Source organism: Phocoena sinus, chromosome 5 (assembly GCF_008692025.1).
Source record: "Phocoena sinus isolate mPhoSin1 chromosome 5, mPhoSin1.pri, whole genome shotgun sequence".
Classification (NCBI taxonomy): domain Eukaryota; kingdom Metazoa; phylum Chordata; class Mammalia; order Artiodactyla; family Phocoenidae; genus Phocoena; species Phocoena sinus.
The window spans coordinates 27,307,030-27,324,678 of NC_045767.1; the positions used below are offsets into that span (position 1 = coordinate 27,307,030).

At 36.5% G+C, this 17,649-nt stretch overlaps 1 protein-coding gene across 5 annotated transcripts in view; it reads right to left on the reverse strand.

Moving 5' to 3' along the window:
* The window catches only part of ANK2 (ankyrin 2), a 574,287-nt gene that overhangs the window by 71,488 nt on the left and 485,150 nt on the right, over positions 1-17,649 (reverse strand). For all 5 annotated transcript variants that reach the window (XM_032631821.1, XM_032631822.1, XM_032631820.1 and 2 more), the window contains 2 exons: positions 16,915-17,013; positions 9,210-9,282 (listed from right to left, as the gene is read on the reverse strand). In XM_032631821.1, the coding sequence (XP_032487712.1) occupies positions 9,210-9,282; positions 16,915-17,013 (172 nt within the window). The remainder of the gene's footprint in view (positions 1-9,209; positions 9,283-16,914; positions 17,014-17,649) is intronic.

The window sequence follows — 17,649 nt, forward strand, 5'->3', positions numbered from 1 at the left end:
TGTAGACAACTTAGCTTCTGTCTATAGTATCAATAATTTTGTACGTAATGTCCAGCATTAACAGCCTTTTCATGTAATTGACAATATGCTAAGAAATACCTACTGCTCTAAAACAAATAAGAGGTGTATTAAATGGAACAATATGACTTATAAGATTAGCAAAATATGCACATTAGGGAAAGAACACTAGAACGAAGTAGACAGATTATGACATTGTAATAAACAACCTTGAATTTAATTTTAAAATCATTACGGAGCATAAAAAGGATGCTTTGCTGGAAACTAGATGGTTTCCCAAAAGTGAAGTACAGGGAAAAAAGTGAGATAGATAATAATTAAGCAGTGGCCAAAAGCGATGATTAAGTGTTGTAGCTCTCATTTGGAAGCACAGATGGTACGAGTACATTCCCTGCCCATGAACTGGAATAGAACACTTTTAAAGATACACATTTCAGGAAATTCAATAAATAATACCTCAGTCACAGAAATGCTCTCCATACCATTAATGTGCTGGGATGGGGCATGAGGCATTAGTACTCAAGGGAAAGGGGGAGTAATTTAGCTGAGAGAAACAATTTTTGATGATCCTTTAAGTGTACTAATCACACACTGAAAGCCTGATAACCAATGTAAGGGAAAATGTGAAAGAATGTAGTTCATTCCTATAATTCAATTAAATATTTATTTTAATCTCATCTGTTTAAAAGAAGTGTTCTAAATCAATACTAATTTATTTATAAAGATACAGCATTAAAGACTTTTAAGAGGAATATGTTTTCAGCATCTCATTACTTCCCTGTATATATGATCCTAAGAGCCCATAATCAAGACTATTAGCTCTCTAAATTACTTAAAGGCAAAGACACTTTGAACAAAAGACCTTCCAGTAAATAGAAATGTAACTTATTCACCACTAAATTTTTTTCTCAAAGTCAATGCATTTAATATTTGGCAGTTACAAATCTCATCATTAAAATTACTTTTATTGCTCCTCAGTGAAATCATTAGATTTTTATTTAGTTTTAGCTAAGTGAATTAGGCTACACAGAGTAGTTATTAAAAGTTTAGTCTTTAAAATCAGATAGACCTGGGCTCAAATTCTAATTCTACTACTTACTGGCCAGTTAATCTTCCTAAGCCTCAGTTTCCACAAGAAGAAAATGGGAATGATACTAATAATCTATCTCATGTGTCAGTTATCTGAATTAAGTAACATATAAGGATTATAACAGAGTTCTGGAATATAATAATCGCCAGTTATCATTTTTATCAATACAAAGTGATCTAAGTGTTGACACACCAATGAAATATGAGCTAAATTTCACTTATGAGAATAATTTTTGAAAAATTTAAAGAAAAATATAATTGCACTGTTTAGATATTTCATAAATCTGACAACTCTAATGAAAACATGAATACGTTTTTAAAATTAATTTTGTTAAAGTGGTTCCCCCCAACTCTTGTATATATTCTCTTCTTCAAAGTGTTCCCTCACAAAACACGATGCAGCAACAGCAGCAATCCAGGGATAAATAACAATATAGATGAACATGAAATGCATGATGTTGGTGAACTTTAAGAACCAAAAAGGTCAGAGGAGGGAGAGATCACTTTAGAATAATGTAGTGGGTTGGGTAATGTCTCCCCTGCCCCCAAATTTCATGTCTACTTGGAAGCCCAGGATGTGGTCTTATGTGGAGATAGGGTCCTTGTAGATGTAAGTAAAGTAAGGATTTAGACGAGATCATACTGGATAATTGCAATGAGGGTGTTTTTTACAAGAGGAAGAGGAGGACACACAGAGACAAAGAGGAGAAGGCCACGTGAAGGCAGAGGTTTGGAGTGATGTGTCTACAAGCCAAGGAACACCAAGGATTGCTGACAGGCACAGAAGCTGGAAGAGGCGAGAAAGGGTTCTTTCCTAGAGACTTCGGAGGTTAGCATGGTCCCACCATGGACTTCCAGCCTCTAGATCCGTAAGAGAATGAATCTGAGCCACCAGCTGTGGTAATTTGTTGTGGTAGCCCTAGGAAATTCCCAAGGAAGCTGGAGAAGGAATCACTGCACAAGGCATGGGAGCTGGTCAATTGCTTGGGGGCAATTTTTATGGGCAGAGATGATGGTATTTCAGGTGAGAGGCTAGTGTGTAAAGGGTCATGGAGGGCAGTAAAAACAGTATGAATAAAAGAGTAATACGCATTACTTACTTAGAGAATACTAAGTGGAATAACTTAGCACTACTCAGCGTCCATGCTGGTGAGCAATGGCAGAAAGTCCAGGAAGAAAGTTGGTGTCTGAACAGAGTGACAAGATCGTGAAGCTTGGACATTTTATTATAGGACTTGTGGGACTTATGTGTTCCACTATTTCCCCCTTCTTGTTTAATTGGTAAATCTTTATATAGGAGTATTTTTATGAGTCAAATAAGTTGGGATCCCCATTGCTTTATTTCTGGGAGAAAAAAAATTCTAAGATCAATTCTAAGACTTGGTTTACCAAAACACAGGCATTGTCTGGTTTGGATATAAGCCTAAATTATTTTCAGAAAAAAATATGCACGTCCTGTTAACTTTTGAGAAAACTAAGCCTAGTCTTATTTATGAAAAAGTGAAGGGAATGACTGAATGCAGGATGTCATATAATACAAGCTGTACCTTATGGATCCCTTGAGCAAGAGGCCTACAAAACTATGTAAAACCCCAAAGTCTGCTTGAATATACTCTCTCTCTTTCTCTATTCCCCACTCTACTACCCTCCCACCCCTAATCCCCAAGAATCTAAAATAATTGAGCTTTGCTTTCTAGCATCTAATTCCTAATTTCACCCAGATTAGGGCATCCTGCCCATCTTCAGAGTCAATCTGCTTTTGCATTTCATCTTGCTTCTCCTAATTTGCCAGTTCTCACCACAGTCTCTTAGCAACCAAGATGGTTACAGAGAACAAAGACAACTCAAAATAAGTTTCAATTTCTTGGTTCTTAAAATTACTCAAAACTCCTTAATACAGTAGGGCCTGCACTTCAAGTTTTCTGTCTTATTCCTCTCATCTTCCCCTCTTGTTATTCCTTGGTAAAGAGAAGGTTTATGAGTGAAGGAAAGAAAAGAGAAAAGAAGGAAATCTAGCTGGATTGACTCCCAGTATGGAGAAGCAAGGCCCAGTGCTGGCAGTTTTATCTTGTAAAAGATGCAAACAAACTACTTGAACTTAGCTTTCCCCCTCTTGTGCATAAAGAAACTTACTATAAGACAGAAGGAAAGCAACTGGAAGAGTACATTTTTAATCAAATGTATCAAATTGTGTGCCTCTGGTGTCCAGTCAATGTACAATTTCAAAACCCCTGATTACACTGAGTTCTGTGAAATAGTGGATGTCCTTTACATTCTCCTTCATTTCTGCATTTTGATGGCTTTATTACAATGCTATCTGACTAAGACAGCTGCTACATTAAAAAATCCCCTCCTAGTTTCCATGTTACCAAATGTGAAGTTTAGAGGTTTGGGGACACCTATGGTGGCCTTAGGTGTATATCCTGATGTCTTGATTATGTCTCAGAGAGAAATGGCCCAAAGATGCAAAACCCCTAAATGCTGTTGCCAGTGGCCAGATGCTAACCCAATGTTGGAATTAGCTGGAAAGGTACCTGTTTAGGTACTAATCTCACCAGTGCTACCATAAAATGTCTCTCCCAGGATACGTGTGCATAAAGCATGCTATGCAATAGTACATATCTGCAGTGTGGGATGGAAAGTAGAAATGCCTGTAGAAAATGAAAAATCAATTTGGGAAAAATATAATACAGCTCAACATTTTAAATGTTATTAATGTGCCCAAAAAATAAGATAATCATATCCTTGCCTTTCATCTTGGTAAGTGAGACGACCTCTACAGTCCAAGGCTAGCCTATCCCGGCCTTCAAATCCTCATCTTCTTTCATCGTCCTAGATACCTTGTCTGCTAGGACCTTCATCTTCAACCTCTACTTCTCTGTCAGCCCTTTCTTTCCACAGTAACATCATCCATATTTCTGCCATCTTTGAAATACAGCTTCCTCCAGCTCTTTAGGCCTTCTTTATTTCACACTCTGAGTCCTCTTCCTTTCATAGTCAAACCTATTAAAAGAGGCTTTCTATTTTACAAATTAATCAGTGGCCAAGAGGTGATTTCTTCTTTGGAAAACTACCCTCCTTAACTTCTCTGACATAGATCTCCCCTGGTCTTCCCCCTACCTCTTTGAGTCTTTCTTTTCAGTCTCTACTCTCCTTAAATGTTGATACTTCCCATCTGACTTTTCTTCTCATTTGACAAATTATCGTGTGTTTTTAAAACTTCAAGGACCACCTATATTTTGCCTGCACATATATCTGCGTCCATTCCAAATCTCTCTCACAAACTCAACATGCACATTCAAATGCTTCCTGGACTCCACCTAAACTTCCTATAAGCATCTCAGATTCAGCATGGTAGCATACAATTCATCTTCTTCCCCACCCCACTCTCTGCCCATCTGCTTCTCTGCAAATTCCCTACAGCAGCAAACAGTACAACTACTTCCCTACCCTAGCCAAGGGTGGGTGGGGGAAAGGGATGAAGGTCTGCTTTCACATAAGATTTTGAATTTAAATATTTAACTCTTGTTTGAGTACAGTTCTATTAGGCTTGGAAAGAATTTTGCATAACTCAGAAAGCTTATGAAAGAATGGTTATACCCTAACATACTTTCTTTTATCAACTTACTTACTTGATGTAAAACAAATAAACAAAAAGCAAACCCTATTTTTTTGCATCATAACAAACCTAAAGTGAATGTCCTTTTTGTTTCCTATACTTGAACAACCGCTTCCCTGCCATTACATATTTACTTACTTAATAGAATTCTGACTTCCAGGTTTTAGGACTTAACTTTTTTTCATTGTATTCTCTAATCTTTCCAAACAATTTTATGAAAACCCTTTCCTACTAATTGTAGAGCACTGATGTATCACTTGCTTTAAAAGTTTCATGTTTTAATATCTGGAAACTACAAGATTCCTCAGTGATAGAGGCACATTTAGCCATGACCAGCCTCTATAAGACACAGATCACAAGAGTATGGGCATAAATTAAGATAAAGTGGGAAGGTCCCAAGGATTCTTCATTCTGACAACTCTTCACAGTGCTGGGAAGAAGGAGATTCTCTGACATGTCACTGAGCTCTCTCTCTCTTAAGAATACTCAGCACTTCTGCTGATAAGTGGGTAAAGTACTGAAACCTCGGATGTGGAGCCCCACTAACGTCAAGTGTCCACAGTGGAAGTATGTCAAAAGGAGAAGGTAGATGTGCCTCAGTATTTCATCCCAACACTCAGTCATTCTGGAGTTCTCTTGATTATTAGTACACATCATCCCAGAGAACTAATGGAGAAGTTTATACAAACCACCCACTGACAAATCTCTGAGTATAAGGGATACGTGGGTCACATTTCCACAGGTAATTTAGTTACACAGGTATATAACCCCTGAGCCCTACCATATACTTTATGGCTATGGAGCTGAGTCAGCAAAGACAGGAGTCAGCTCAGGATCCTATGAAGATGCAGAGGATTACATTTACAGCTTTGTTTTAGTCTACACAGTAGAATATTCTGAGACTGAGTTCCCATTTCTCTTTTTCTTCCATTTCTCTGCCATTTTGCTCCATCAGGACTCATTTACTTCATGACTGAGCTATTACAACAGCTTTCAAAGTGGGTTTAGATTCCACATTCATCACTTAGTAGCTCTGTGCCACTGAACAAACTACTAAACGTGTTTAAGCCTTAGCCTCCTCATCTTCAGGTGAGCCTTTCTCACCTGAAAAACAAATGAGGGGAAATCCATAGCCTATCCCGTATGGATGCTGTAGGGATTAAATGAGACAATGCACCGAGCATTGTGATGTCTAGTAAATGCTTTCTCTTCCCTCAGATACCTGCTTCCTTCCAATTTCATCCTAATGCACTCCTTCGGTGCATTGTTGATTTAATCCTTGGACGAAACAGATTTAATTGTTTCAATCATTAATTGAAATCTTTAACACATCCTAATTTCCTTGACTTTTCAGTTGAGAATCCAAACATTCCACAGCGAAGCCCCGTGTGTTTTAATGCATCATCCAGAATGAATGACTAGATTATTCTGTCACTCTGTGTCTCTCTCTTGCCCTTTCCCATCTCGGGACCTTCCCATACTGTTCCTTCTCCACTCCCTAAAACCTGTGCCACCCTCCTATTTATCTCTCAGCTTTCAGCAGTTCCTTGAGACTGTGCTAGGTCTCTCCATCTCCAGATTTTTCCAGGCAGATATGAAAAGCAGATGACATAGTGCCTTTAGTTATGCTTCATTGATTTATACATCACCTCTCCATATATGTTCACTTTTGATTCCCCCATGGTACCAGTCATAGAGCTTTACACACAATAACATCACTTTCACTATCTGTTGATTGGATTAATGAGTGGAAAATTCTGATTGCTTCACTATAGCAAGTTAGCCTGAAAGGACATCTGTACTTGGTTTGCATATTCTTCTGAGTATTGACACATAGACTATCATTAAAATAGTAGAGCTGTAAAGAAAATAGGGACTGGCTCATACTATCCAAACACATGTGGCTGCACTTTGTCCATATAAATGATGGTAGGTTCCGTGAAAACATTTTAAGAGCACAAAAAATTAAAGGATTGGCAATGTCAACTAGTCAAATTCCTTTATACTAATTGTTTGTACTAAAAAGTTACTTCACAAAACTCAGACATATCATATACAAAAATATTATTCAAATTGAATTTCTTTCTGGGGAAAAATGTTAAGTTTTTGGCCATATCTAGACATGGAGAGCTTCCTCCATCACCATGAAAGATATTCTTGATCATTAGCCAACATTCCTCTCAAATCAAGAGTTCTTATCACTAATAACTTTTAATACATAATAGTTTTAACAAAAGTATACAAGATGTTATAACTAGGTCTTATATTATGCAATGGGCAGGTCCAAGAGGATGTTTCACACAAATGGAATTTCTAAAAACCCAGTAAATACTTTGGATGCATTAGCTATTGGAATTCTTTAACAATTATTTTGGAAATCAATAACTATTTTTAGATTAAATAATCACTATCTAATTTATCTGATTTATAAAGTTAGATTTTCATGTAATAGGTTGGCTTAAAGTGGTACCACATATACTTTGGAAACTTCTTGCTAGATAGAATATTTTATATTATTCATTTTTCCCTATATGCCAAAGTGCCCCCTAAATAATATTTAAAGGTTCCTTTATTCCTAGCTAACTTTAAAAAATTAGATTATAACTACTAACAATATATTTTTAACCACATCTAAAATATATCTTTATCCAGGAATGGGATGACTGCATATCAAGTAGCCTAACGTAGTTGTTAACGTGTTCATGATAATTCAATGTCAACTTGTCCAAAAATTAAGTTTTCTCTAAATTTGTATTTTAAGAAGAAATATTAGTTTTGGGAAAATATTTATATAATGTTCATTAGATAATTTAATTATGTTAATAGGTCTCAATAATAGTTTCAAAAATCATTAATAGCATAAGCAATTCATAGCGTTAACAATCCACACACCCAAATGCACACGTAAGCAATTCCACTCATATTACACACACTATTTCAAAAACCACCAGATTAGTATTAGGCACCCAGATTTAAATATTAAGCTAGTTGCTTCTCGCCAGTTAAAAAAAGTTAAAAGCAAAGACAAACTTTCACTTCAACAGTTTCCTCTAAAGGTACCTGAATCACTAAGCACTTCCCCATCAATAAAGTGGTCACCAAACTGTTTAAAAGCTGTTCAACATGTAAGCGAAGATAAGAAAGAAGATCACACGAAACAAAATATAGTGTGCATGTACGGATGCTGAAAATTGGCAAGTATTAGGATGGAACTCAAAATTATTATAATAAATACTTGGAACCATTAGCTTTGGCAATACCTTTTAATTTACTTACAATAATACATTGACCCAACATTTGTTTGTTCTTGTCGTAAGTTCTTATAAAAGCTGAGACAACTCAATGTCTGTTACCGATAGGTGGATTAACAAATTGTTTCCAAATAAGGGCATCTCAATGTAAAGTTTTACCTTCTGAATACATCTTGAAGAACCTAAAGAAATACCTTTAATATTTCTCCATAAAAGCAGTTAGTATTGGGCCTACTACTAGGGTCAGTATGGCAATAATTTTTCAAACATGTACACTTATGTACATGTATTCATGTATACATGTCATGTCATGTATATACATACATATATATTTTTCTAACAGGTACACTTGACCAATAGCTGCACTACTGAAACTTGGTTGCATACTTTATGTGCTGCATTCATGATTTTTTTAGCAGACTTTTCTTTTTGTTCAAGAAAAGTCAACTACTCTAGTTGAAGTAGAGGTGGGGAGCTAGAAACCCTGCTGGCAGTACCTCTAGCATGATGCCCCATACCCACCCCAAGGCAGTCCCTGGTGCTCCTCGTAGAGCTTCTCAGACCTTTGAAATCCACCGGCTTAGATAATTTTTATCAACTCTAGAACTATAGGGGGCATATAGTTCTTCTGACTTAAAGAATCAAATTCTTAGGTTGAATTTGTATGACTTACTCCTGCACTATTTTTAACCTTCGCTAAGGCTCTTTTTTTCTATGTATTAGTTTTTAAATATATTTTTTTCTATATATTAGTTTTAAAATATATTCTGTATGTTTGAACCAATTAGAAAGCAGAGATTTCTCAATATACCGTTGATAGAGTATACGTTAAGTTCTTTTACTTTAAAGCATTTTAATAAAAAATGTATTTTAGCATAGTTAAAACATATTAACAATAATTGTATTATCAGGTAGATATTTTAACAGATGGCCGACTTCCAGTTTCTCTCCCTTGTCCTAGTCCGGTTATTTAGTAAGTCATTAAAGATAACACCAAAAAAAAAAAAAAAAAAAAAAAGAAAAAGATAACACCAGTTGAAAATATATAAACAAAATCCTCCCTCCCCCAAATTGAAAAAGTAAATGTACTGAAACAAAGGTGAAAAGGTTACTTTAAGTGCTAAGATGCTGTCATCCACATCCACCGTACCAGCTTGTTCCCTGAAAAAATGGATGGTTTCCTTTGTGTAAGACCATGACAGATGTCATAGAAGAATGAATAAAAGTCTTACCCTCTTCATCAGAAACATCAAGAACCTCAGTCATGGTCTCAGGAACATTTAGCTTGTGTTTTTCAGTGATAGTCTGGAAAGACAAAAATCATTAATGTTCAACTTAAGAACAAAAATCAAACAAAAGATCAAAAGAATCACAGAGGAGAGGCCATAGTCAACAGCATCAGCAAGCGATCAGGCCCCGAGCACTCCATCTTCTCCACATGGACATTTTGGAAGCTTAGTCTCTTATTCTCCTTCATGGAACCTCATTTGTTCTTTCTGAAGATAAATGATCATTTACTCCAGTGAAGTTGTACAAGAGAAAGTTCATTATTTTGAATTCCCATTTGCAAAATAAATTCTTTAGCAATGGCATTAATAGCCATATTGAGAAAGCAGATTCAGGTTTTCAGGGCTTCCCTCAAATGGACTAAGTAATGTCTCCAGAAAAGCTTTCAAAAGAAGCAGTGAATATGTTCAATTTATGAAAAACAAAGGCACTGGAACGAAGCTGTAAACAATGGGAAAGACATAAACTTCGGGGCAGAAAATGTGATGCATCTCTTCTGGGATTAGAGGATCAACAGTGGAGAATCACCCATCCTTATAGTCTTTCATTGGTCTACAATTCTGGCTTGCTGCTTATTTGCCTTCCATAATAGCCCTCCAGAGTTGCCAGATGCACTGCCTTCTATCCCTGATGGATGATGTAAGGTTAAGAGACCAGGCTCTGGAGTCTGGCTACATGGGTTCAAATTCTAACTTCATCATTTATTAGCTATGAGGCCTTAGCAAGTCCCTTTATTTCTCTGTGCCTCAGTTTCATCATTTGTAAAACAGGATAATAATACTACTTCATAAAATTGTTATGAAGATTAAATGAAATATATAAGAGCTCTAAGAACAGTGCTTAGTATATGTTAGTATTCAATAAATATTAGCTAGCATAATTTATCATCACTATATTTTGATATTAAATTAATCTTAAAAACAAAGGGCCTCTGAACTTTTTAGTCATTCAGGCATTCAAGAAACACTCTGAGTGCCTATTGCATGCCAGGCACTGTTTCAGACACCAGGGATACCACAGTGATAAAAAAAAAAAAAGGATAAAAATCCACATCTCATAACTTGAAATATCACCTAAAGATAGTTGAGTCTCAAATTCCTATCTCTAGTTTCTGCATTGAAAGTGCATTAAGTACATCACTTGGCATTGTTATGAGAAATTTAAAAAACTAATCTCCTAAAATAAGAGCAAAATCTTCAACTAAAGCCACCAAAATACAGTAAAAAGGTTGTCTAGGTTTTTAAGCTTTGCTACCTAGAGACTACAGACCTGTTGGGCTACAATACCCCTACCGCCAACTCTTTTTTCTCCAAAAGCAGTAGAGAACTTCAAATAATTTTACAGGGAAATTCAACTGATTAATTTAAGAATATATTAACATACAGGGGTATAATTTCTATATGTGAAGAAGGACTGATTAAATCACAATGTGATACTGCATAACCTTTCAGTGGCTTCCCATTTTCTTCAGAAGAAAACTTAATACAGTTGATCCCCGAACAATGCAGGTTTGAAACTCATGGGTCCACTTATACGTGGATATCTTTAAATAGTAAACACTACATTACTACATGATCCGAGGTTGGTTGAACCCACGGATGTGGAACCGTCCATACAGATGGCTGACTGTAAGTTATATTCGGATGAACTCCCCGGGTTGTTCAAGGGTCTGGCAAACTGGCTGGAAGATGCCTGGTGATGTAGTAAGGAGAGGCAGGGAGGCCTCATCCCTCCACCACACGCTACAACCGTGTTGGCAGCCATGTTCTCTTATGCCTCTGCTTTTTTTCCCCATATATTCTTTTCTTTACCAGAAATGTTCTTTCTTCTCTTGTCCTGGCTCATATAAGATGCAACTTCTTTGGAGAAACACTCCCTGACCCTCCCCAATGAATGTGTTTGTTCAACCGTGTTTATCTGCCGCTACCCACTCCTATAGCATCACGTGCACCACACCACACACAGCTGTACGTGCCCCCTTCACCTCCCACCTCATGAGTGTGAGTCATGAAAGAAGTTGTTTCCACAGAACCTGAAACATAGTAGGGGCTTCTCAAATACATATTGGAATAAATTGATGACATAATACATTTAAAATCCACATAATGACCACATAGATTTTCTTTGGAAAGAAAAGAAGAGGAAGAAATGCAGAAAGTAAAGAAAGTCTCATGTTATCCAGATGAAGGTACAATTGAAGACTAGAGTAGTAAATTCAGCTTTCCAGCATGCTGTTTCTGATGTCTAAATAATTCCATAATGTCTTATTCACTGAAAACAAATTAAACACTGTAGGAAAGACAAAAGCATCTATCCAAAGTTCTGGAGAATAACAGGTAGTCAATAAGAATTTGATGAATGAACAAACTTAAAAATATACCATTTAATTATAATATTAATTAATTTATGAATTTAACACAGAAAGATGATAACCTAAGTTCTATATTAACGGTTCTCAGCTCTACCTGCATATTATAATTATTAGAGAAATTTAAAACATATTGTTGCTTGGGTCTCAACGCAAGCCAATTAAATCCGCATCCCTGAAGACAGGGCCCAGCTATAGGTATTTTGTAAAGTTCCTCAGGTGGGTCTATTGTGCAGCTCAATTTGCAACCCACTTTCCTGCATTAGGAAAATGTATAGATTGCAGAAAAATGACTTACATTTAAAATACAGGATAGAGACAATGACATTCAATTAAACTATGACTTTTGGGGAAACTTTTAAAATAAGTATCTAAATGTACATTAAATGATTAAAAATTTTAAGGGATACCTACTGCATTAGACCACACCAGAAAGTCCATTTTTGCAGAAATGTTCTAGAGTATTTACCCTTCATTGGAAACATTTCCACAAGAAGATGCTTCTCCACTTGAAAATAACTGATGGAAATACACTTTAAATGATTAAATTATATTGCCTGACCTTCTCAGTTTCTATTTTCAGATGCTGATAATGTGACTATATTTTCTTTGAACTTGTGAGAGTGGAACTAACTTTGCTTTAGTTTGGTTATTGAATGCTATTAAGGTTATTATCAGCAAATATATGTGGCAATAGAAAAAGTAACACTGATCATATTGGTCATGGATATTTTTTGGCATAGATATTACAACTGCTTTCTATATACAATGTAGTAAATATAGTATGCATTTGTACATGACGTAGTGCCTGACCCTTAAAAGGTCGTCAGTAAATATTTGTTGAATGGATAATAAATAAGTCTTCCCACTCATTAGTAATGTGATCAGAAATGAAAAAAATTGTCCCTTTAAATGAAGTGTCCTTTGAAAACTTGATTAGCCAAACATAAATATGGTTTTATGCAAGTACATCTGGATAGCCCAAAGAAAACAAGGATATAATTAAATGATCATGGGCATCTTCTTCTGCTACAGAATCTCGGATTCTATGGTCAAGATTAGAAACTACTTTAAAAGTTAAAATGAGTAGTGCACGATGCATAAGTTTAATAGGATGTAATTAAATCATATAATGTGGCAAAACAAATAGAATGCGATAGATGGCAGACTTAATAATGAGTTTTTAACATTTATCATGATGTAGAAAATAAAACATGAGTCCTTACATGGTGTTTTATAAATGGGGGATAATATCTGCTTTTTTTTTGTGCAAAAGAAAAAGTGTGCTTTACTGCTCTTCATTTAGCCCATCTCCCTGGTCAACCACCTCCTTTGTACCACTTACTCAGCAAGTCACAATAAGTCACAGCGTGGCGAGTGACCTTGGCTAGTATGCCACCTTCCAGTGTCCACACACATTGGCTCCCATCAGTGCTACAAGCTAAACCTGGTTTTGCTCCCAAACCCCTTTATACCAATTGTACATGTTAACATAATTTTTATATATAAGTTAAATACTACATAAGTAATATTTTTCTATAAAAACTAAGGTAAATGGTTTGGAAAGTCTCAACAAAGGTGGATCTCCAAAAATAACTGCTACTCAGGTGTGGTTGAGACAATTATAGCACGTTGGGGAAAAAATGTCAAAAGTTTAAAAAGGTTCTGCACTCAGAATAGTGTCTCTTTAAGATAATACACAGGATAAATTGTATATAGATATAGACATTATAGGATAGACACACACAATACAGTATGTATTATACATGTTCTTTGTTCAAGAATGACGACTTAGCCTTCTAGTCAATGGACCTATATTCAAAGAAAAGTTCTTGACTCCACTTAAAAAGTGTCAAATGACTTTACATGTATTGATTGCACTGCCACTTTTATGATCCCCATTTTAACGGACTTATGGCATCAGATAAGATTTAGAACCAAAGTTTTAATGGTAATATAACTATAATGTCATTTTTATTTTAGTAGCTTATTCAGTAATTTATGCTCTACATATCAATGATTATATGCAACGATCACTTTAAAACTATGCAAATAATTGATGATAGCTGATCAGTAAGTAGAGGGATGAGTCATATCTCACAGTTCTTCCAAACTGCATTAGGAGACTGAGCTTGCTGGCTTCTGCTGCCAGAAATGTGTCCCTCCCACTCTGATGTCCATTCCGGCAAACAGACGACTGTAATCCCCAGAGAGTGCTCAACTGTCTCACATCCTCTGCTAGGTCTTACGAAGTAAACTTAGAAAAGCAAAGGTTAAGGAAACAAACCAGGATTCCAAAAATGTCTCACAAATTTTGGAAGCAGTGACTTTTCCTTTACAAACTGCTGTCTTACTCTTCTCTCCACACAATGACTTTATTCATACTTTGGGGTGAAGAATTCTGGAGGGAGGAATAGCAAAGGAAACTTTCTCTGACGGCAGAGAACTCACATTGCTGCTCAAATGGCACATCGTATGAAGCCAATGATGTGAAATTCGTATGTTAGATGTATGGCTGTAGTTCAACTATTACATTCAAATGGTAGTAACATGAAATTTAATTGGATTAATTTTACATAATTATTGCCTCGTGCTATTTACCTACCACCAGTGAGTAGTTCCAAATTATTTTTAGTGAATCTGTAGATTTTAGAAAATGATACTGAATATGATACTTCCATGAAAATCAATAAAGGGCGCTATTTAAGTGAGTTTTTAAAAGTTGAAAATTCCTGGTAAGCTACTTTTAGCAAAGCCAAGATCAGTTACATCAGAGTGGTTAAGAATATGGATTTTGGAATCTGACAACCTAAATTTGAATCCTAGATCTACCCTCAGTGTCTGGCATATTTGTAACTACTAAATTTTAGTTATAGTTTTTAATATCATTAATATCATCGTTATGTGGGAAAAGAATGAATGAAAATCTCTTCTGAAAGAGAAGTATAAAGTAAGAAGACTCACATCACAGAAGGAATAAGTTCATCTTTTCAATCCTTAACCCCAAATTCCGTTTTACAAAACAATAAAACTCACAGTTCTAAGAATCGAATTCTAAGAGAAGAAGAAAGGATAGGGCAGCATTAAAACATGCAACCAATAAAACTACCCGTTTAGATAAAGGGGGTACTTGTATAGTTAATGTGGGCAATGAGTTCTTATCTTCCCAACTGAAAGCAGACATGTTGTTATGTTTTACATTTGTTTGTTGGCTTTTCACCTAGAAACTTGATTTCTAAGTATGGTGGTTTTTATTGGAGCAATGATTAGCTAGGCAGCATAGAGATTAATAGCTACCAGAAAAGAAAAAAAGCTCACAGAGAGTTTTATGAGGAATTTTCACATCCCCCCAGAGCTACATATGTGGAGATATGACTATATGTCTGATTTCTGACAAGGTATTTGAGAACTTTAGCAATAGTACTTTAAAAAATTGCTCCTCTTTTTAAATATAGACCTGTATAGTTAAATTCATTTACTCTAAGTAATATTTATGAGCCTGAGATCTCTTTGAAATTAGACGTGTACGTTCTATAGTTCTATTGATATTAAACAAGAATTTATTGACATTTTCTTACAAAACTTAAGTCTCATTCTTCACTACACTGTAAGTTGCTGGTAGGGAGGAGTAGTATTTACACCGTTGATGACACTTCAGCACTGAGCACAGAACCCAGCACATATTTTATATCCAATAAACACTAAAGGAATGAATTAATGAAATGAATGGAAGAAAAAGCAGGTCAAGATAGCTAAAAGATGCAAGTTTGCCATCTAGTGGTCATCTGATAAAAATGTACATGCATAATTCCCAGAACATGCAAGAGGTAAAGTTGAGAGAAAACATGACTTCTAAGAACAAAAGTGTTTACCCAATCTTGCCACCAAAACCTTCACTTATCTGTGATGTGCACATTGTTTCAAAGATGCCAAATAAAGATATATGTACAGGTCCCCAATATGAAGATTTTCCTGGTATAACAAATCATATAGTAAGAAAAAGCCATTACGATTCAGCCATATATAGTGACTCAGAAATATAGTGCTAGGTGATGACAAGACTTGTTTTTCTACTATATAATTTATTGACACTATACTTTAAATCTTTAAAAATATTGTGGTACACTGGCCAAAGATTTTGCTTGAGAAAAGCAGTGCCATTCTCTCATCTAAATTCAGTCTCTGTCTTGTAGTTCATTAATAAATCATACTCCACTCTATTTAAAACTTCACATCAAACCAACTACCTCAATATCTGTCAACAGGGACTTGCTGTCAGCCTGAAGAACAAAATTCCTTTCTTTTTCCTTACATCTATCAAAAGAACCAAGTGTTCCAAAACTCTATATGCATCATTCCTAGCTTGGAGCATTTATTAGAACCTCATTCAGAATTTTCTATTTGTTGATTCATGATCTTATTGTCTCTCAGGAACATCTAAATGTTCTGCTGTCGGTCTACTTTTCTACTTTATGAAGAGAAATTAAAGAGCTGTTGTTCTTAGAGTTGATGCTTAAGGAGAAAAGTTAATAAACATATGCAAAGAGAAGAGCACTTTCAGCTGCGAGTTTCCTCTCAGGCCTCCTTTCAAGCTTTGCTCCAGCTGACTAGCACAAGAGCATTAGGACTCATTAACATCACGGTCCTCACTCTTCCAGAGATTCTCTGGCAAAGGCCAGTGATGATCACTGTTCTCTCCTAAAGAATCAGCAGTCATATTCCAAACAGCAAAAATAAAAAATGTTACATATATATTCTGTCAAGATACAGACACAGTTTCTCTCTTAAGCACATTCGATTTTCTTTTTGAATAAAAAATAATCCGAAATAGGAAGAAAAGCAGGATGAATTGTTCTCACTGGGAATGCATCTGACCCAGTCATGAGCGTAGCAGGGATCAGGGTCTTCCCAGAGTCTGGCGTGACCTCCAGGCTAAGATAAAAAGTTTGCTGTGGAGTGTCCTACCACTTTGCCAGCGGTAGGTGTCACACTCAACTACAGCAACAGGGCAGAGGAGCCAGAAAAAAAGAAGTCAGTCACAGAAAAAGGAACTAAGTATTATAAAATTACATTCACGCATTTTATATGGATTCATGTTGACTAAAGGAAGCTGAAATCCCTGTTACTAGTTGTGTAAATGCCTTTACATCTGCATACTTCAATGTATGCTCTACAATAAAAGAAGTTCAAAATCAAAAGCTCAAAACATTTTGTAAGTGAAAATGTCTGTGGCTTAAAAGCCACGACAAGGGAGCCGAAGCCGATGGGTTCCTTTCACTTACCGTGGTGGTGGTGGTGACCTCCTCGGTTACAACCTTCAGGGTGTCCACCACGGAGATGTAGCCCAGACGCTTAGCAATCGCCAAGGCAGTGTTGCCATTCTGAAGACAGAGTGAAAGAGAGAGTGAGAGCCGGGAGGGAGGACGGCGATGTGAGCCAATGAGCTCACCCGCGGCTCCACATGAGCCAGCATTTCCTTCCAAAACAGGCACAGCTTAGGAAAATCACTAGTTTTTACCATTACAACTGAATCTTCTTTGTAACTTCTTTAGACTATAGCCCAGGTCACCATGGTAACACAACAAGCTGCAGCTGCTTGCTCTTTCTAATAAGAAGCGCTCACGGCTTTAACCCTAAAGTTGTCAAACCCCTCTCCGAATCCTGTACTATGCTTAGGAAAGTAACTCTTGAACTGAGGATGAGGCCTCCGAAGAAAACTATTCAAGTACCAAGTACACTCACTCCTCAACAGAGGTCAGGCCATCTGTTGCAGGTAAGATGTTACCACAGGGAACACAGTAACATATTTAGCTGCAGCTGTGCAGAAGCTCACCGTGCAGCAAAAGCACACAAACAAGCAACGCAGGCTCCAGCAGCCACTGGGGATCCCGGTTTGTTAAACCGCTTAGTTTACAATTCAACGGCTCCACATCCCAAACAGCTTAGTCGGAGCCAGCGGCCTCGGAAACTGTGCTCCCTTAAGAAGGCCGGGCGGGAGGGGGCGGACTCCGCGCCCA